The 21,694-nt window shown below is 32.6% G+C and overlaps 2 protein-coding genes across 2 annotated transcripts; both read left to right on the plus strand.

Moving 5' to 3' along the window:
• Positions 1 to 3,908: 3,908 nt before the first annotated feature.
• Positions 3,909 to 7,660, plus strand: OCT59_003240 (uncharacterized protein; the record flags this gene model as incomplete). The annotated part of the gene is made up of 8 exons (XM_066145483.1): positions 3,909 to 4,359; positions 4,469 to 4,902; positions 5,009 to 5,275; positions 5,349 to 5,735; positions 5,885 to 6,628; positions 6,720 to 7,083; positions 7,149 to 7,205; positions 7,284 to 7,660. 8 exons carry the CDS (start codon positions 3,909 to 3,911, stop codon positions 7,658 to 7,660), a joined length of 3,081 nt encoding a protein of 1,026 aa, XP_065996204.1.
• A 1,546-nt stretch (positions 7,661 to 9,206) lies between these two features.
• OCT59_003241 (uncharacterized protein) lies at positions 9,207 to 11,523 on the plus strand (the record flags this gene model as incomplete). Its single annotated transcript, XM_066145484.1, has 3 exons — positions 9,207 to 9,219; positions 9,290 to 9,881; positions 11,475 to 11,523. The coding sequence occupies 3 exons, from the start codon at positions 9,207 to 9,209 to the stop codon at positions 11,521 to 11,523; spliced, it is 654 nt and encodes a 217-aa protein (XP_065996205.1).
• Between the last annotated feature and the right edge of the window lie 10,171 nt (positions 11,524 to 21,694).

Raw genomic sequence — 21,694 nt, forward strand, 5'->3', positions numbered from 1 at the left:
TAATAAATTTTATCATTTAATTCTAATCTAGTCTTTAAAATATTTGAAAAAATAATAGCAAATATATTTTGAAGAAATAAAATATCTAAGAAATAAAATGCCATTTTCTAGTTTTTTATAATTTTTACTAAGGAATGCGCCAGAAATCAGCTAATTTGAAAGGGTGGAGGAGTCAGCTTCAGATCAGGTCTATATATATCATGTGACATTTATATATCTAAATATACAGTAAATGTAAATAATTTAATTATTTTTATATAGTTATTATAATGCAATTATCTTGACTTCTAGTGATCCAATTTTAATAAACTTTTTTTTAATTTATAGCTCTTATTTAGCTCTACAAATCTAGCTTTACAAAACAAAAAAAAATTGAATCACTAGAAGCTGTATTTACATTATAATAATTATTATAATGCAATTATCTTGACTTCTAGTGATCCAATTTTAATAAACTTTTTTTTTAATTTATAGCACTCATTTAGTTCTATAAATCTAGTTTTATAAAACAAAAAAACAAAAAAAGTTTGTTTAAATTGAATCACTAGAAGCCAAGATAATTATATAATACTAATTATTATATATAATATTTAATATTTAATAGTAATAATTTTTTTAGCCAATCAGATTTCAATCAGGTAGGGGTGGCTACTAATTGAAAAATCAGCTGATTTCTGGCACACCCCTAAATGTAGCATTTTTATAATAATTGAGCAACAATTTAATGACAATGGTTTTAATAATTTTAGATAATTGGACCAATTTTTAAATAATCAAATGACAATTTAATAATAATTTAGTAAATTTATCAATTTATTATGATTCTAAATTTTATAATATTTTATAATTTATCTAATTCTTCAATTATAATGTGTAATTAAGTTACAATGATGTCTTTTTGACCTGTATATATCTGATTTTTGATTTTGATTAGTGTATGTTAAAGCTAGTATATTTGAGAGTATATTAGAAATGTGGATTACTCCTAGTGCTCTACATGAGCCGAGCCAGCTTGTGAGCTTTTAAGCTGAGCTAAGCCAAGCCAAACCAAGTTGCAGTTATAGTTTGGCTTGATTAAGGTTGCTTGCCGAAACCTAGGGGTTTAGGCAAGATGGCGTTTCGCCAAAAAGCGAAATTCTGCCAAAACTATATTAAAGTTATATTAAAAAACTGGTGAAACTTTGGAGAAAGGCGAAACTGCCGAAACTTATTATAAATGCCGAAACTGCCAAAATTCTGCCGAAACTATAATAAATCTATAGTAAAATTTTGACGAAACTAATCGTAAGATTTTGAAGAGGTTTAGACAAGCAACCTTAGGCTTGATGTTAGCCTAACTCTATTTATTAAAAATTAAAACTAAAGTTTCAAAACGTGATAACTTCACCAATATTACTCCAAATTTAATAAATTTACTACCATTCGATTCCTCTTGATGAGACGAATCTAATGGTAGTAAAATCATTAAATTTGGAGCAATATTGGCGAAGTTATCACATTTTGAAATTTTAGTTATAATAAATTTTATATGATTTTGAAAATGAGCCAGTTTGTGAGCTTTTGGAACAAACCAAGCTAAGCCAAGCTGAGCTAGCCCTTGGCTCGGCTCAAGCTGGCTCATGTAGAGCTTTAATTACTCCTGCTTATTCACTTCAGTCATTTACTCATGTACTTCTTATGATTGCTCATTCACTTACTTTTTTCATTCACTTACTTTTACTCAGCCTAAAGATCTTACTTGTACATACAAAAAGGTAATCTACTCACTAATTAGGAATGTAAAACTTACCTGCTAACTCAGTTTATTATCTCATCAGCTCAAACAAATAATTAGATTAAATTCTAAAAAAATTTTAAATATTCCAGATATGGCAGATTTAAAAGGTAAAAATAAAAGTTTTTCTGGAAGGTATGTTTTCTCAAATATTTCTGAAATATCTGCCATATCTGTTACATTCAGAACAACCTCTGATTACATTTATTTTTACTTTCTTTTTCTTTGTTTTCTGTTTTTGATTATATATATATTTCAGATGTTGTCCCAAATTGTAACAGATATAAGGGTATAGCAGGATCCCGAACATTATATATAAAACTCAGATCTAGATTCAGATTTTTTAATATAACTTTATACACGTAGTTTTATTAAAAGCTTTATACAAATCGGCATATAAGTTTAAATTTTACTATAAAATATACAATTTCAGATTTGAGTTTATGTGAAATCAAATTTTTATTTAATATTTAATAATTACATTAGTTTTGTGTAATTATACGAATTATTTCTTCTTTTTTAAAAAAATTGTAGCAAGTTTTTGCTTTATCTAATAATTGAAGAGTATTGTCAAATATCTGTATATCCTATGTATCTAAATATTATAGAACATTTTTTGAACATTGATATGTAATTAAAACATGACCTCCTACAATCTCAGCTGAAAAAATATTGCGAATAGGAAGGACCCCAAACAATATATATAAAGGTAGGTTTTGAGTTTGCTTAACCAACATATAAAAATTTTTCCTATGTAAGATTTATTATTGCTTATTTGATAACATAATTTTTTAAATAGTCAGATATAATGAAAACATACAATTCTACACTCATGTCGAACATTAGAGTACAGAATAACAACTACAATAACAATAACAAAGTAAATTCAGAAAATATTGATAGTTTTTTGCTTAGTCAACATATACGATTTGAGAAACAACAAATGGATTTAGACGCGTTATACCTTACATTTCACATTGGAACCCACAACATCAACGGACTGGCAGGTGACAATGCAAAACTTTACGGAATACTAAATTGGATGCAAGAAAATCAAGTAGACATTATGGCCTTAAACGAAACTAATCTAAACCAAAAGAACGGTGTTTTCAAAACTCCTGACAACTTTAAAGAGCAATTTTATATTTATTGGTCTAGTAAACAGTGCGACAAATATAAGGGATCAGGAGTGGCGTTAATATGTTCAAGGAAATGGAATAAATATTATCAATGACACAAAATCCATTCACCATATTTGCTCTCAGTATACTTTTTATTTAGAAATGTCCTATTTTGTATCTGGATTGTTTACGCGGCACCACAAAACAAAACAATCCTCCCCAAGACTCTGGAACAACTTAAAAGAGAAATGCGCGATGAAACTATATATAAAAAATCAAATAATATAATACATATATTAATGGGAGACTTTAATTTAATTACAAACGGCCTTATCGATCGTACTCCACCACAATACATTTCCAGACCCAAATTTTTTAATGATCTAGAAACATTGGGCCTTATAAATTCATATAGGAAACTTGATGAAGAAGCGCAAGGCAACACTTATCACAAAGAAAGTGTTAGCACGAGAATAGACCAAATTTGGGTATCAGAAACCCATAGCAATAAATTAGTGAATTTTTCAATTACTCCCTCAACGTTTATCACACATAGTGATCACAATATAATCACATTAACTATGGACACCTCTGACCTTATACGAAACAATAGGAAAAACACAGTATATGACAAATTACCTACAGGTAATACCCACTCCAGAGTTATGTATGATTGTGACAACATCGAAATGGAAAGGTGGGATAACTTTCGGCTTAATATAAAAAATCAACTAAACTCTCTTGATCAAGATTTACTTGAGGATAGAGCCAACTTCAAGGAGTATTCCCAAGAAGATATAGATAGATATTGGGACAAACTCAATAGTATTATAGTATATGCAGCGGATACAGAGCTCCCTAGAAAAGACATTAGGTACCATAAAACCTTTAATTCGTGATCCGTGTAACGATCGGAGCATGTGATCAAAATTTAATAATAAATCGCGGGGTTAATAAAACATAGCAAAAATAAAATTTTTTCAAATCTCCGTTTCTTTACTAATTAACTTTTTATGTCTTCCACAAAACTAACAATACAACTTCTTGCTAGTGGTAGTCTAGTTTCAAGACTTCATTATGGCATATATGCGGTAAACTGGTGGACTTTTATTGATAAAAAAATGCCCAATGAAGAGAAACAAATATGTATACCGCTAAGGCTAAACATGAGAGTCCAGTCAGAACTTAATAAAACCAAATTTATTGTTCGTATTGTTAGTGCAGAAGATGGTATTAAACCAGGTTATGTCTGTGAATCTGACGTAGCTGCAAAAGTTTATCTATCTGCTTCAGAAGCTATAAATAAAACCTACAACAACCTTTTCAATAACAAAACACGATATCCAGGACCTTCCATTTTAGGGTTTGATAACGAAACTATTATTCAAGAACTATTATCCGATGTTTTGTTTTTTCCTTTCAAAATAATGGTCGACAAACTTTCTATTTTAGTTATAAAATTTGGTGATTCAAAAAAAAAATATGGTTGGGTATCAATCAAGTTTTATGTACAAATACAAGGAAAAGCAAAGTCTTTTTTTACAAAAAATTGAAAGTAAAAATTATTGTATAGAGGTATTTCAAAAGAAAGAAAGAATCGCATATTACATTGATATTTCACCAACTGAAGTTTGGAAGAAAACGGGAATACTGAAAAATTATAATGGCAATGTTTTATTTGGAATCGAGCATCCCATTACGATCAATGTTTTGAAAAATTATGAAAAATTACCAATATGTAGCGTGAATGAATGGGATAATATTGAAATAATAACCCAAGCATTCGAACAGCATCTAAAACGTAGAACTATTGCTGATCTTAATTGGCATAAGTTTTTTATTGAGTGGAAAGAGCAAGAGTCAAGTATTATAGAATTTATGACGCATCTTAAACCACTATATCCACCAAACTATGAATTTACTGATCGGGAATTACGCGCTTGGAGAAAGATGATGAAAAGCGTAGGCTGTACAAATATAACGCCCTATAAAAAGGAAGAGTCTAAGGTAAGTTTTTCAAATTAATCAATTGTATCTTTACAAAATTCAAATTTGATTAAAAACAAGTTGATCGTGTGGATTTTTACTAATAAAAATTTACTTTTCACTATAGCCTGAATTTTGGACTTGTGCTGTTGATCCCAGTAGTGATCACGCTGCACTTCTATACTTGTTTGACAAGGGTTTATTAAATGGTGTTTATAAAAATGAACCTGAGTTTATAGAAAAAAACAATCAATTGAAAGTAATAATCGATAAATTCTGGAATTGTTTTAAAGAAGCGATTGGAGTTAATAAATGCGGACTGGATGGAAAGCAACGGATTCTTTCTATTATTACAGAAACTTTTGGATTTAGAGAAATACAAAAAAAATTGCAGGTAAATTTCGAATATAATGTTGTTATTTCATTTTTTTTCATAAATAAAATAAACTTACTGCAATTTCTTTTAGATTTCTAATGATTTAATTAGTACTGCAAAGAAATATAGTCGCGTAAATGGTCCAGGATGTCCTGCAAAAATTAAACCGGTTGTAACACGAAACTATATTTCTGAAATAAAAGACAAAGAATTCGAGAGCTTTTTTTCTGATAAAGATAATGTCACAATGAGTTCTTATCGTGTTGATCCAAAAACCAGCCTGCCGTTACTATATCTAAAAGATAGTAAAGAAACCCTTTGGCAAAAATTCGAAGCAGCTTATCCTGATGGAATAAAGAGGACTTCTTTTATGGCACGCTTATCTAGTGGTCGTTATGTTTATCGAAAAGACTTGGGTGGATTATGTAATATATGTAATGAATACTGTTACGAAGTGTTTGATACGTTAATTAATTTGGTACGACTACATGTAAAAAAGGAATCACGGGTATAACAACTAGAATAAAAATTTTTGTTTAATGAGTTTATTATAAAAAAAATTGAAAAAATAATTTTTTAAAAAACATATACTCTAATTAAATTTTTTTAAATCACAAAAATTTCAAGAATACATTGGTAAATAAACTTGAGGAATTACGCCACCATCTAAGACGAGGCTTCGAAAATGAGCTTATTGTAAATGAAGATGGCACAGTATCACATACTGATATAATTAACCACTGCTTATTATACGCGTTTGGAGAATGTATTCAAGAACATAAGTCTCGTTGTGCCATGTGTGATCAACTGTTCGTGCTTATTGACCATTTAACTGTGGTACTTCCAGAAGATTTTCAACCTACAATTGAAGAATCACGAAATAAAATTTATTATTTTCTAGCTCACCAAGCAAGAAAAGTTTATTTAAACAATCAATTTAAAGCAAAGCTTTCAGAGCTTGACGATGATGGCGCAATCTTAGTATGTGATTACAAAATGAGAATCTTACCAAAAAGTGCTCGTGAAACTAAGGAGCAGTTCTTTGGAAAACGTGGGTGGACACTTCATACAATTTTGGTGTTTACAAAACGTGATGCCTTGCAACTAGACGTACAAGCATTTGATCACTGGTCTACCGATACCAAACAAGATGCTTGGTTTACGGCATCATCCTTTGATGCTGTTTTCGAAACGTTAGATCCAAAACCTAAGTGGATCAAAATTTTCTCTGATAATGGTGGCCATTATCACAATTCGGAATTAATGGCCATTGTTGCAAATTGGAATCAATGGTACAACATCGATGTCCGTGGATGGCACTTTTTTGAACCTGGAGAGGCGAAATCTAGTGTTGATTCACATCACGCACAGGTAAGTTATGATTTCATTTGTTGACGGATGAAAATATTGAATTCGTACCACAAACTATTATAATAACTGTGTGTAATTATTCCCTTTTTAGATAGCTCATTCCATCAAGAGATATGTAAGAGTTGGGTATAACTTAGATAATGGTGAGAAAATAGAGGACGCTATAAAGAATCTGGGCGGAACTTCCGTTGCTCATCTGGAACCAAAACGAAATCATGTGCCTGTTAAAACTATATCTGGCATTACCAAATTATCATATTTTGAATGGCCAAATGAAGGTTCATTCATCGGTTATATTCAAGCTCAGACCTTACCGCAAATAGGTGAATGGTTACGTTATTCTCCAACTGATGTCTCAAAGTTAATCAAAGAACCTTTGCACAAGCCAACTCCCGATATTTCTACTCATACCAAACCAGTTTTACCATGGAGTTTTCCTATAATTCGAATTAAAGGTATGTCATAAATGATGAATATTTTAGTTCAAAGGTTATAAATGATAAATGATTTTTTTTTACAGATAAAGTAAATAGAAATACTTTGGAAACTGAAAGTAATGATCAAGCCTGTTCTCTAGGTAGGTACAGTACGTTGCGCTACATTTTTTCACACAAAATATAGTTTAGAATTATCGCTGGAACGTCCATTTTTGTAGATATAAGTGATAAATTTCAGTTAGAAAAAGGATGGGCGCTCAAGAGTAACCAGAAATATGGTCAACGGGGTAGTGGAAAGCGTATAACAATAACCGTAAAAGCTTATTTGGAAGGGTTTTTTTTGGCAGGGAATGTGAATAAAACAGATCGAATGTCTGCAAAAGATATGGTTACAGAGCTAAAAAAATTAGCAGAAGAAGGTGAAATTCAAAATGACGAGGTGCCAGAAATAAAAACAATTGAAGGATGGATAACAAGATATTCGGCAAGCTTGCGCAAAGAATCAGCAGAGCAAAGAGTAATAAGTGAAACTAATAAAAGACTTGAAAAAGAAGATAGTAATAATAAAAGTAGTCATAAGCGGCAGAAAAGATAATAATTCTGTAATAAAAATTAATAAAATTTTGAATTTCACTTTATTTTAACATACTCAAATCTCCGTTTCCGCCATATAAAAGTTTTTAAATAGAAAACGTAAGAGACTTACAAACGAATAAATTAAAACTTTCAGATTCAATTTATCGTTTCGTCAAACCTTTTTTTTTTCAATTATATAATATTTTGTGCAATATATGTCACGTGAATACTGCGCATTAGAGATTATTTATATGATGATCGCCCCAAATTTATCATATAAATCTGCTCCGATTGATCGGCGAATTAGCAATTAAATGTTATAACAAGAAAAAATCGAGACCAGAACGACATACAAATAAATTACTTAAGCTATTACATAACTATTACTATGGAAACTGACAAATGATCACAACCGAAAATGCCAAATCCAGATGGACAAGTAAAACTGCTAAATATAATCAAGACTATGTTACATCGACTGAGGACAATTACAAGTGTAACATAACCACGCATGGCATATTTTCGGAAGAGTGGTTTGATACTCTTAAAACAAAAGTGAATTACCGCCTGAGAGCAGATTACAAAAAATACAAATTAGCAGAAACGAAGTCTATTAAAGATAGAATAGACAAGAGAGTAGAAATTACATGAGATTATCAAACAACATGGCTATCCAGCATATTAGATAGAAACACTCTTACTAATATAGTTATAGATAAAGTGTTAGTAAATGAGGAAACAGGAATTTCGACTAAAAGACTAGCTACAGAACTGAGAGAAGTTAAGAAAGCAGTGGACAATGATTTCGCGAACATGTTTAGGAAAAGAAACACACTGCTGGATACAATGACACCAATTTGGCGACAAATTTATGAACCCGTAGGTAAATTCAAAGAAGTGATGGAATCTACAATAGAAAAGATCACTATGGCAGAATGGAATAATACCGTTAAAGAATTAAATAAAGAGTTGGCTGCGGGGTTGTCTGGTATAAATTACAGAATCATCTTACAATTGCCTGAGGAATTAATCCTCTTCATGGTCAAGTTCGGAAACTTGACACTACAAACTGGACTTGTGCCTATGGCAGTGTTGGGTTTTGGACATGTCCAAATGCTTTTTTCGATTGGACAGTTTTGGACAGTTTTGGACATGTCCAAAACTGTCCAAAACTGTCCAAAAGTCTATGAGTTTTGGACTGTCCAAATTTAATTTAGGATTGTCCTAAACTAATTTTGGACTGTCCAAAACTGTCCTAAACTAGTTTTGAACAGATTTTGCCGATCGTTAAATACAAGATAATCTTTTTTTTATATATATTTAGCAAGTTTATATTTACAGTAAGAAGATATTAAATAAAATAAATCCAGGTGACAAAGACCGGCAATGTGTATGTACAGCATGTGCAGAAGTTTTAAAAGAAAATGCTAAAAGTATTATAAATAGAAAAGAAAGAATCAAAAAACATTTGAAAAACTGTGAATATTTTTTAATTAAATATTGAAGAAGCTGAGGAGATACTGAAAGATAGTGATAGTGAAGATGAACTTTTTTCAAGTAAACGAATGCGTCTTGATGGTAAATCTTAAATTTTTTAAGAAATTCTTTTTCTTCTTAAGAAAAATACTAATAAATTTATTTTTAATAGATGACGCTACATCTATTTCAAGTTTTCGCACAAATTTTACACATGCATCATCAAGTAGTCAATCAAGTTTTTCTAGTAAAAAAGTACAGTCAACGCTAACTAAACATTCTGTACGAAATATTTCTAAATCTGAAATACCTACATTTTACAATTTTTTAATTAGAATGACAGTAGCTAATGGTTGGGCTTTTCATTGGGTTAATAATCCTTCAACTCTTGGATTTTTTAATTGGTTAAATCCAAAATTGAAATTACCAGATCGAAAACAATTAGCTGGTCCAATTTTAGATCAGGCTATTGAAAATATTGAAAATTTACGTCAGGAAAAGTTAAATCAAATACACGAAAAAGCTGGTATTACCCTTTCATTTGATGGGTGGAAAAACATCATAAATCAAGAATTATTTGGTGTTATGATTGTACTGCCTTCTGGTGAGACATTAGTGTGGAAAGCAGTTGATATAAGTGGTCAAAGAGAGCGTGCAATTGATATTATACCACACATTGAACAAATTATCGGGGAATTAAAAGAAAAATCAATTAAAATAGCTGCAATCGTAAGTGATAGTGCTGCTGCATATGCTTCGGCACGGTAAGAATTTTTTAATTATTAATTAATAATTTTATAATAATTAATAAATATGATACTTATTCTTATATATTTTATTATATAGACGGCAACTTCGTCTTAAATACCCTGAATATGTCTTTTTGCCGTGTTTTGCACATCAATGTAATCTGGCTGTTGGCGAAATTTTTAAAGAATCCAGTACTTTGGCAAAAGCATCAGCTGATGCTGTTAAACTATTTCTTTACTTTACTCAACCGAATAATGCATATTTTATTGGGAAATTAAGAAAAATACAACTAGAACTTTATAATAAACGTTATGCAATAATCAAACCTGGGGATACACGATGGAATTCTTATTATGAATGTTATAAAAGTTTAATTCGAACTAAGCAAGCACTAAGAGTAAGTAAATTTTATTGTTTTTGAATATTGAAAATTAATATATTAATTGGTATTTTTTTTAAAAAGAACTTAGCTACACGATACGAACCTCTTGAAGCAACTTCTTCAAGATCTACTGAATTATACCTTCCAACTAATATCTGCCAAATAATTATGAATGATTCTTTTTGGTCACAAATTTCGCAACTTGCAACATTGATGAAACCTTATTGTGGAGCACTTGACAAATTACAGGCAGATAAAGCTCGGCTATTTGATGTTGCTCTAGCTTTTGGATATTTTATTAAATTTTGGGAAGAAAATGGAGATCGATCTTTGGCTGAGGGCATGATTTCACATCTTAAAAAACGTTGGAAGGATTGGGAGCAGCCATTGTTGCTACTTGCATTGATTCTTCATCCTAAATATAGGCTTGATAAGTTTAATCCTGATTTAGAATCAATTAATTTTGTAGTGATGGGAGACTGGCTTTGCTATTATTATCAGGCATGGACATCTCAAAAGCCAACAAAACTACTTTTTGAATTTGAATCTTATCGAATTAAAAAATCACCTTTTAATAATGATACATTTGAACAATTTGAAAATGATATCTTAGCATACTGGTATTATTGTTCTACATTGTATAAGGAATTAGGTCTTATTGCTACAAAAATTTTTAGTATTTGTGTGAACTCAGCTTCTGTTGAAAGATTATTTTCATCAATGGGATTTTTGCATACTCCACGAAGAAATAAATTAAAGGTATATATTTTAACATATTGTATTCATTATTTTATAAATTTAATTATAACATACATTTAAATTTTATTAACTTATTTTAGTATGAAAAAGTTGTAGCTATGGCTCAACTTCGTGCTGATATCCATCAAACTGAAAATGAAAAGAAGCGAAAATGTGAATCTAAAAAATTACAATTATTACTAATTATTAAACAAAATAATCAAGAAATCAATAATGAAAATGAAGAATCACAAGCTAATGTTCAAGAAATGCTTGAAGATCTTCAGGATGAGACTGGTTATATAACTACTGAGGAAGATTGGCAAGAAAGATTGGAAGAATGGTAGGAATTATTGGCTTTAGAAGAAACACAATCTTTTACTGGTATAAATAATGGTGAACTTATCAATAATGATCTATTGAGTTCATATACACATCCTGCTGTTGATATTAATGCAAAGTGGGATTTACGTGATATTTTTATTAGAGAATTGGAAAAACCTGAGTTTATTTCTTTATCTTCAGAGTTTAATTGAAATTTTTTATAATAAAGTAACTCAATTTTGTTCTAATTAAAATAAACATAACAGATAATAAAACAATTTTAGTTTTCATATTGATTAAAATTAATATTTCGATAAAATTAATTAATTAAAATCACGTGATTGTCCAAAACCTGTCCATTCAGAAATGGGTTTTGGTTTTGGACATGTTTTGGACAGGGTTTTGGACAAATGTCCAAAACGTGAATTTGTCCAATTGCCCAACACTGGCCTATGGCCAGGGAAAACAGTAAAGAACTATGGGTCCTCACACAGGATATGAAAAAGACGTTTGACTCAGTGGGATTAGAGGTTTTAAAATGAGCCATGCTTCGTATTGACATCCCAGCATCATTGGTTGAATGGATTATAGCCCTCTTCAAACACAGACACCTTAAAGTAGCCACAGCGTATGGACTACGTGATGGGTTCACCGGAAATGACGGAATTGATCAGGGCGACGCACTTTCCCCACTATTGTGGCGAATTTTTTATGATCTGCTGTTGATAAGAATACAGCAAATCAAAGACAGCGGATATGAAATGAAGGTTACCTGGCCGAATGATATTAATGACCCTATCACATGGACGCAATACAGGCTTCAGGTCCTCGTATGTGCATATATGGATGATACGATATTCTTAGAATCATCAAGATTTAGAATGCAAAATATAGTAGATATAGCAAATGAATTCTATATAATTAATGATATTGATATCAACGCTAAGAAGTCAGAATTGATAATCATCAACCCAACTGTGGAACGGCACGAACAAAATATTGAACTAGGTCGTGATCGTTCTATAATTCAAGCCACAAATGAGGAAATAAGGTATCTCAGAGTCTGGTTCTCCAATAAACCGAGCAGACGATGATGGATGCAACGCCTATCTATGATAGTCAACGATTTTTGTACTATAGTCCGTAGGAAATTCGTTTCAGCTGGTCAATGCATTTACCTAATCAATAGAGTATTAATACCTAGACTAATATATACAGCTCAAATTATGGACATTATCGAGCGTGATTGGAATCACATATTTGCTCCGGTAATGAAGGTGGTAAAAAATTGATTGAAATTACCTAAGAACACACCTTCGTCATTATTATTTCATGAGGGATGTCTCGGTATGGATCATCCATGGAAACTCCACTGCATCAATACCATAACAGACTTAACGATTAGATTGAATAGTGATTCATACGCAGCGACATCAACACAGATTAGACTCAGAGACGCGCAGCTTAAATCACTCATCACAGATCTGATTTTTGACTGCGATCTTCAAGTAATGCCTTGGATAAAGCCTCAAGTCTGGAAAAACGTCTTATTTAATGCATTGGTAATAGCTAAGACCCTCGACATGACAATGGCGATAGACCCGATTAATAGATCAATCTGGAGTGTATTAGGGGGAAAGAGCCGATATTAAAGTTCTTTAAACAATATCAACTTACAAAATACATATATCAGATAAACCAAAGCCCACATTACCCAATATTCTATATTGATCAATTATTTATCAGGGGTACACATCTTATGACATGGAAACAATATCGTAAATTAGTATTACTCCCAGTACAAGGAAGAGTAGCCAGATGGTATCGTGATGTGACCCATTTGTGCACATCCAGAATAGATAATTTAACGGTAAATGATGATTTGGAGCTTGCTAAAGTTAACCATTGGGCCTTTTTAATGGATATCACACCAGACGCACGCCGTAAACAAGTTGTCTATGTTCGGGAACCTTTGGCTAATTCAGACGTATGGTCAATAGCCAAAGTTAACAAAATACTCTGACATGAACAGGAAATTTTAGTGAATTATCGACTGGGATACAATAATAACAGAATCATAGGATGGCAGGACACGGGACGATCCATACCGGCTTACTATTGCAAGGTGGCAATATTAGAAAAAAGTTCTAATATGCGCGGTTGGAGTTTTCCTAGTGAATGGTTGTCATCAACTCATCGATCTAACACCATGATACCTGATGATATGGTACCAACAGCGGCCCTAAATCCTATAATTAGTTTACCATTGGTTCAAGACATATGGATTCACAGATGGATAGATGATGATAACCTAAAAGCTCAACTAATAGATATTAGAAATATACTAGCAGAGAGAACAGAGGTAGAATATTACACAGATGGTTCGCTCATGCCAAGTATCCCTACATCAGTGGGCAAACAAAACCCTAATCTAGTGTACACAAATATGGGTGCAGCGTTTTGTGTTAATAATGAACCTGCTTTGTCAACCTAAACAAATTTATCATTATGGCCCTCATCTACACGTGCAGAATTAGTGGCCATTTTTCTGGCATTACTCACAGGTCCTATAAATGCAAAAATCAGGATCTATACAGACAGTCAAAGCGCCATCTACATGATCAATAATCAACATAATAAATCAGGCAGGAAACTACTAAAACAGACTAATTCTTTAATCTTACTCAAGATAGATATTCTTTTACAAGAAAAAAAGATGGATCTAGAATTAGTGAAAGTTAAGAAACATAGTGGAGATGTTATGAATGAAATGGTAGATGAATTAGCTAAAAATACAAGTAACAACAGCTGCTACTTTAACAATAGGTTTAGCTATAGTAGTAGGACAGTTAGATTTTTTCCAATTTTCAAACAGATCCCAATAGAGTACAATTTAAGGAAATTTATCAAAACTCTAATGAATGCTAGAGTGGCAGCAGAATGGTCAATGTTAAAAACCAATGGACATGAAATACCAATTGCCTGGAATATAACATGGAATTTAATTCATAGATATAAAGGGTTTAATTGTATTTCAGTTAAAAAACACTGGCATTTAATTTTTATTATTAAACTATTTGCTAAACTTCTTCCTATAGGTACTATCCTGTTACAGCGAAAACCAAATATATACAAAGATTTTGTTTGTCCCAGGTGCAATGCTAATAAAGAAGAATACAGATATCATTTTATTGAATGTGATGCCAATAAGGATCTATGGCCTATAATTAAAAGTAGAATGCAAGATGATGTGATTCCTATAATTCAAAAATGGAGTAACATACCAGAAAACACACCTAAAGCCATAAGTGAGAAATTAAACCAGATACTAGGATTACAACATGATAACAAAAAATTTATTGATTTTAGCTCATTGGCCTTGGAAGCTAAAATTAACACCAATATTTCCAAAATTTCAAAACAAACATTTGGATTCTCAGAATCAAAAAACATTTTATTCTTGGCTTCACTTTTGGACTCCTTTATTATTCACTTTAAAGAACTAATTTGGATACCAAGATGTAATGCTACTATTGCATGGGAAAAGACTAGAAATATTGGAAGAAAAGAAAAATTAAATGAATCTGAAAATATGGATCGTTACTTCAAATCCTCTCACCAACAGGTTAAACACTTAAAACAGGATAAACAAACTTTAAAGAAGAACAATTATTCAGATTTACAGGAAGATCAAATTGCAGTACTTGATGATATTTCAATTGAGTTGGATTCAGTGCAGTCTGAAAATTCATTAAATGAAAATCACATTATATCAAAGTGTTATAGAGTGGAAAAAAAAGCTCAAGATCAGATGAGTTTACTAATTAGTAATAACTGGTGGTATAGCTGGGCATATAAGAAAACAAAAAATATTATTAACAATGTTATAATAGATCTAATAACAACATAATTAATTTTACTCTGAACTTAAATTCATTAATTTTGAAAGGAAAAAAAAAAAAACCTCAAATCTTGTAGTTCAAATTAATTGGTATAGTATCAACTATCATTTTTCTTTTATTATCTATATTTTGATGATTGCATCCTGCTGGGTGGATATAGCTCATGATAATTTGTTTGTATGGTATATAAACTTAATATCAATAAAGCATATATAAATCATTAAAAAAAAAAAAAATAGTCAGATATAATTATCGTAGTAGAGCATTAAATTATTAATAGTCAGATATATATTTGAGTAGCAGGATAGAATTTTTTAATACAGTGTGTTGCAAAAAAAACTGGAATTTTATTCACATGACATAAATCAGACTTACGTACCCAATTTGTATCCGATTTGGAAAATCTAAAATGGAAAATCGACATGACGATCATAACCATAAATCCCGACCTAATTCGTAAATAATATATTTATGTTTTTCCGAGCTACTGCGCCACAAAATGACAGTTTCAAAGAAAGAAAGGCAGCGACAAACAATTTTACAATTGTGGAGTGAGGGTATGCGTAAAGGGACTGAAATACACAAGATTACACGCATCCCACTCTCCACTATATATGATAATATTAAAAAGTTAAAAGAGGATAACATAGTAAACCGAAAAAAGGGAAGTGGTCGCCCAAGGAAAATTACCGGCAAATTTTCCAGGTCCCTCGGACAAAGTATCCGAAGAGATACATCAGTTCCAACGAGGACTTTGGCCAAAAAATTGGGCCAAATGGGCCTTGAAGTATCCCACTCGACAGTTTCAAGGCACTTAACTGTCCATGGCTATAAAAAATCACTTCCAAGGGCGACCCCAATGCTTACTGCTGCGCATAAGCAAAAACGTATCGAATGGGCGCAGCAGCACATTAATGATAATTGGAACACAACACTTTTTTCGGATGAAATGGCCTTCCAACTCTTCTGGAACACTGTGAAGCGTTGGCATAAGAAAATTCAGCCAATACGCCCCATGCCAAAAGACAGAACAAAGATTTTTACATGGGGCGGATTTTGCGTAACGGGCAAAACAAGTTTGTTTTGCTTCCGTCGAATAATGAATGCCGAATTTTATGTTGAGATCCTTGAAAATCATATTCCGGAGATTGATGCAATGCTCGGTGATGATTGGCGGCTCCAGCAAGACAATGACCCGAAGCATACTAGCCGTCTTGCTAAAGAATTCCTCCAAAACAATGTCCCGGAAGTCATGGATTGGCCCTCAAATAGTCCTGACTTAAATCTGATAGAAAATTTATGGGCTATTGTTAAGGGGAATGTGAAGCGCCGAATGCCAAAAAATCTCAATGAATTGGAGAGTTTTATGGCAGAGGAATGGTCGGCAATTCCGGATACCGTGATAAAGAATCTCGCCGGTTCAATGAAACGACGTTGCGAGCTAATTATCGAAAATAATGGAGAACGAATCTCCTATTAAATTATATTAATAGAAAGAGCTGGTTTCTAGCTCTTAAATAAAAAAAAATTTACTATGTTTTTATATTCTCAATGTGAAGTTATGGCCGTTTACTTTATTCCGGTTTTTTTTGCAACACACTGTATATATATATAATATAATATATATTTACATTTTCACATTAAAAAAATCTAATAAAATATGTAAACAAAGTTATAAACATGTTTATATAAAAAAAATTTACTATTTTTAATACAAAGAATAAGTTAATTGTATACGTAATACAGAGAACATTTTTAGACGTGATCATGTAACGTGTTTTTAATAAAACAAATACGCGTCCACGTAACATTAAAATCATAAATCATATACGCGTCCATGTAACATTTAAAAAATATATATTTAAAATAAGAGCAACAGGTGGGTGGGAAGGGAAAAATAAGTGTTTTTCTGTTTTTTTATAATTTTACACTATAATTTTTGTAATAATCAATAAAAGTTATTTCATTTTTACTTAGAAAATTTTTTAAAAATATTTTTTTTAACAAATTTTACAGTAAATTTTAAAAATAAAAATTCCGCGTATTGGTAGCGTTACAAAAAACATGAATAAATCCATAAATATCTATTCAATCATGATAAAATTTATATATAAGTAGATTCAAACCTGTTGAACAACTTTACTTACACTAGTCAAAAACCAGGCAAACATGGCATAGTAGCCTTTATCTTTATTAAATTTATTCGAACTTTACAGTTTACAAGAAATTAAAAAGAAAATTAAAAAATAAAACTAACTAAAAACAAAGCTATATAGTCTCCTAAGAAAAAATAAAGTAAAAAATTAATCTAAAAAAAAGAAAAATCGCATTACACTAAATTTCCCCAGATCTTCCCCCTTGATATATTCCAACCAAAGTAGAAGCAACTATGCTAACAAAATAACGAATAGCGCGCCCACTATAAAAATTGACACTCCATCCTGCAAAAGCTGTTATTAAGTAGCACCGTTAGACGACCCATAAAACCTGAAAAGTGATTAAATCAAGGCAAACCATATTTCATCGAGTTCTTCAACCAATCGGTTCCAGAGTCACGTGAATCATGTAGGGTCGGAGGTGGTAAAGATGAGTAAGGTATGAGGCAAATTAGATGGCTTCAGGGTAGTTTTCAACTTATAGGTAATGTTCATCGCGTTTTCCCATCTACATTTCTCATAAGAACGCAGATTCCAAATTCGTCTTCTGAATTTCTGAACAAAATTGTTATGAATAGCAGCGATAACCTTAATCGCAGAGGTTCTCGGAATAGATAAATTGACAAATAAGTCAATAAAAAGTTTGGGTAAACAACCACGGACAAGGGCATAGGAGGACCAATTTGGTAAAGAATTAAGGTACGAGCGTAGAGAAGTAAGTTTAGCAATAAGTGGAGTAGGATCAATGTCAGCCGATTTACCGGCTTCCAAAAGTTTAGAAATTAAGTGATTTTGATAAGATTGAAGAATTTGTTGCATAGGTAGACGATGTCTTTTGTACATAAAAAGGTGCATGAGGTCTTCCATGCGGTCGATACAAGAACGGCAAGTTAATTTGTCTATGTATAAGTCTGGTCGGATCCGTTTAAGCTTTTCCAATGTAGGCAAATCATCCAAGAAAAGTTTGAATTTAAAGGTTAGGTGTCTTGAAGCGTGCTCAGGAGTAAAAGATGCATCATGAGAAGGCTTGAAATTCAAAGTGAACCAAGTAAGTTCCCAGTCGACAATATAATCTATATTAGATGATAATAAATAGGTAAAACGAAATCGCGTTAGATTTAACAAATCACGCATTAACTGCGTTTGATAATATTGTTTGAGAAGGTGTCACAGATTAGATTCACAAACGACATCATTGTCATAAATTAAGACAAAATCATGGGCAGAAGCAAGGTCTATGCCAGAAATCAAAATACTGGATGACGCAGTATGAGCAGTGTTGGCCAAGGAATCAGCAAAATCGTTTAAATAATTGCCAGAGTGAGCTTTGACTTTGACAGGAAAAACTGTCAAATTCTTGGAAAGGATAGTTCGTTCAATGATAGCCCAAAGTTCAAAATTTGTTGTTTTGTAGTAAAGGCGGCTATTCGAGTACACATAGGAAGAACAACTTCGAAGGCCGTCAATGGCAGTTTGCGAGTCAGTATAAATAGTAACTTCTGAGTCACGAGGAGAGATGGTTAAAACTGCGTAAATAGCTGCAGCTTCAGCTCGTGAAGAAGAAGGATTATCTCGAATAAGGCCGTGAGCATAAGTGGCAATGGAGTTAGGAAAACCTGCATCAGGAACAATTTGCATCCAGGACCAGCCCATAGAAACATCAGGAGCGCCTAAATTGGTAAGAGATCCATCAGTGAAAAAGATGTAACGCGAGTCCAAAGACATGACCAACGGGGAATTTGCAAAAACAGCAGCAGCTGAGGATTCAATAGTGACAGGAGTGGCAGGGGCTATGACGGTATCTGTAGAAGGGGAATCAAAATCAAAATCCAATCTACTATAATAAAGACACCATCTTCTATATCAGCCCAAGTAAGAGGGGAAGTCACTTCAGAAGTAGTACGTCTAATTCGCTGATTGGTAGTGGGCAGAATAAGCGAATGTTGTAGAGAGATTGTGGACGTACAAAGGGTTAAATCAGCATTCCGTTTTTTGGAAGGAGGCAAAGGAGTATGAGCAGCGCAACCAGGGCAAGGAGAAAGTCTAATAAGATCACCAGGCGAAGATTCACATTCAGGAGAAATCCAGTGAACAATAGAACAAGTACCACGACTTGCTTGGACCAAAAGTTGTTTGCCAAAGATGGGAGAATTATGATCGTCCAACATGACAATCCAATTTTTTGTAGTGGGAGGAGAGGATAGGCAAGAAGCCAATTCATAAAATGAAGAGTCATTCGTATGTGTAATAACAAAACGATCCAGCAGACGATTATTGGAGTCAGGAACAGTGGTAACTTGTTGAATATCTTTGTACCAAAAAGGGATACGGCCGGGACCACGTCGTCCAACTAAATTGTCATAGTAAGCCTTCCAGGAAATTAAATGAGATCCTTGGGGAGTAACAAGCTGAGATAGATAAAACAGTTGTCATTTTCGCAAAATAGGGAAATAGGCTTTAAAGGCCTTAGGTGTCATGCATTCAAATAAAGGAACGCGTCCATCTAACAAGGATAGGTTCGGAAGCTTCGAAAGTTGAGTATGAAGCAAACGAAAAGGAGTAGAAGTTAAGAGAGCAATAGTGCAAGCGATATAATCTTTCTTAAAAGAAAATAAAGAAGACCATATAGACCAATCCTTAATTAAAAGAGGAGAAATAGGAATCAAAAAATTATATTGAATTAAACACAATCTATAAATAAAAAGAGATTGAATAAAAGAAGAAGAAGAATTAGCCATTAAAAATAAATTGGTAATATGACATTGACATTGATGAGCAAACAAATTAATTAAGCCCAAGGCTTGAGACAAAAATAAAATGGGATTGGGTAAAGAACGAGAAAAATTTGCTTTATGCTTCACAACAGATCGTATACTTCTCGTTATTAGGTGGCAGTCAGATTCAGACAAGTGAGTAACTTGCATCCGGTATTCGAGTTTCGGTATAAGAACAGCATTATGTAAATACACAACTTGTTTGGGAGTGAGCTTTGCCGGTCGGATGGTCGCAGCAAAGGAGCAGCATTCGCGTTTAAGTTGCTTTCTGACAAAATCACGGAAACTCTTAATGTTAAACCAGACACCTAAAAAACGAAAAGAAGTTGTCATGGAAATTGGGGTGATAGTAATAGAAGGAACACTATTTAAAGAGGATAAATCCAAATTAAAAGTAATAGGAGATAAAGTGGAATTCGAAGTCATAGGCAACGAATTAGTAATTAACACATATTTGTTGTGATTGGCAGAAGTGTTGTTGATCTGATAAAATTCTTCAGTAATGGATAACATAAATTCCATGCCAGCTTTTGACGAGGAAATAAGAGTAGAGTCATCCATAAAAACTAAATTATTAATCTTCAAATCAGGAGAAGGAGTTGGAGAATTAATTAAAGACGGTGTAAAAAGAACATAAGGGTCCATCATTTCATTCTTCAAAACAGTAAGTAAGGGATCAATATAAATAACCCATAAAAGAGGAGAGATAACTTCGCCTTGGTCAATACCAATGCGAACCCTATAAGCAGGCGTAGATCCATGAGCAGTGAAAACGCGATTGGTGCGTTTCGTGAAAGTGAAAGGATAAACTTAACAGCGGAAGCTGGAAGGCGGATACGTTCTAGAGCAAAACGTAACATAGTCAGATCGACCGAGTCAAAAGCCTTAGAAATATCTTGGGAAAGAATCCAAAGTGGATTTTTATTAATATCAGCATCATGGATAATAGATTCTAGAGTAATGATAGGGTCACGGCAAGAACCACCGGGAAGACCAGCGAAGTTACCACCTTTAAGGACATCATGTGAAGCCATAATAGTAGAAAGGCGATTATAAAAAAGTTTGACAAGGGATTTTCTAATCACTTCGAGTAAAGTAATAGGACGAGTATTTTTTAATTGACATTTCCATTCGTGAGGTTTGGGGATGGGAAAAACCATTGCTTGTCACCATAAATCGGGAATATCAGCTTTGGAAAGGCATGCTTGAATTAAAATAAGTAGCAAAGCCGAGGTGCGGGTACCAAGATGTTTAAGCATTTCATAGATAATCATGGAAGGACCAGAGGCTTTACCGTTAGGAGTGGAAGAAACGGTGGATAACCATTCATCAAGGGTAGGGGGATTCATTAAAGAATCATAGATGGAGGAGGACACATCATCCATAGGCTGGTAGGCAGCGGACCATTTAGCCGGTAGTGTATCAAAAGACACCAGCGGAGTGGACTTTATAGGTACAAAGTTTTGGAAATGGTTAATAACCGCATCATCTATGTTCTTAGAATCAGTTAACAACTGAGGGTGAGTGGGATGGTCGATAAAGATACGGTCC

This window comes from Rhizophagus irregularis, chromosome 11 (assembly GCF_026210795.1).
Source record: "Rhizophagus irregularis chromosome 11, complete sequence".
NCBI lineage: Eukaryota > Fungi > Glomeromycota > Glomeromycetes > Glomerales > Glomeraceae > Rhizophagus > Rhizophagus irregularis.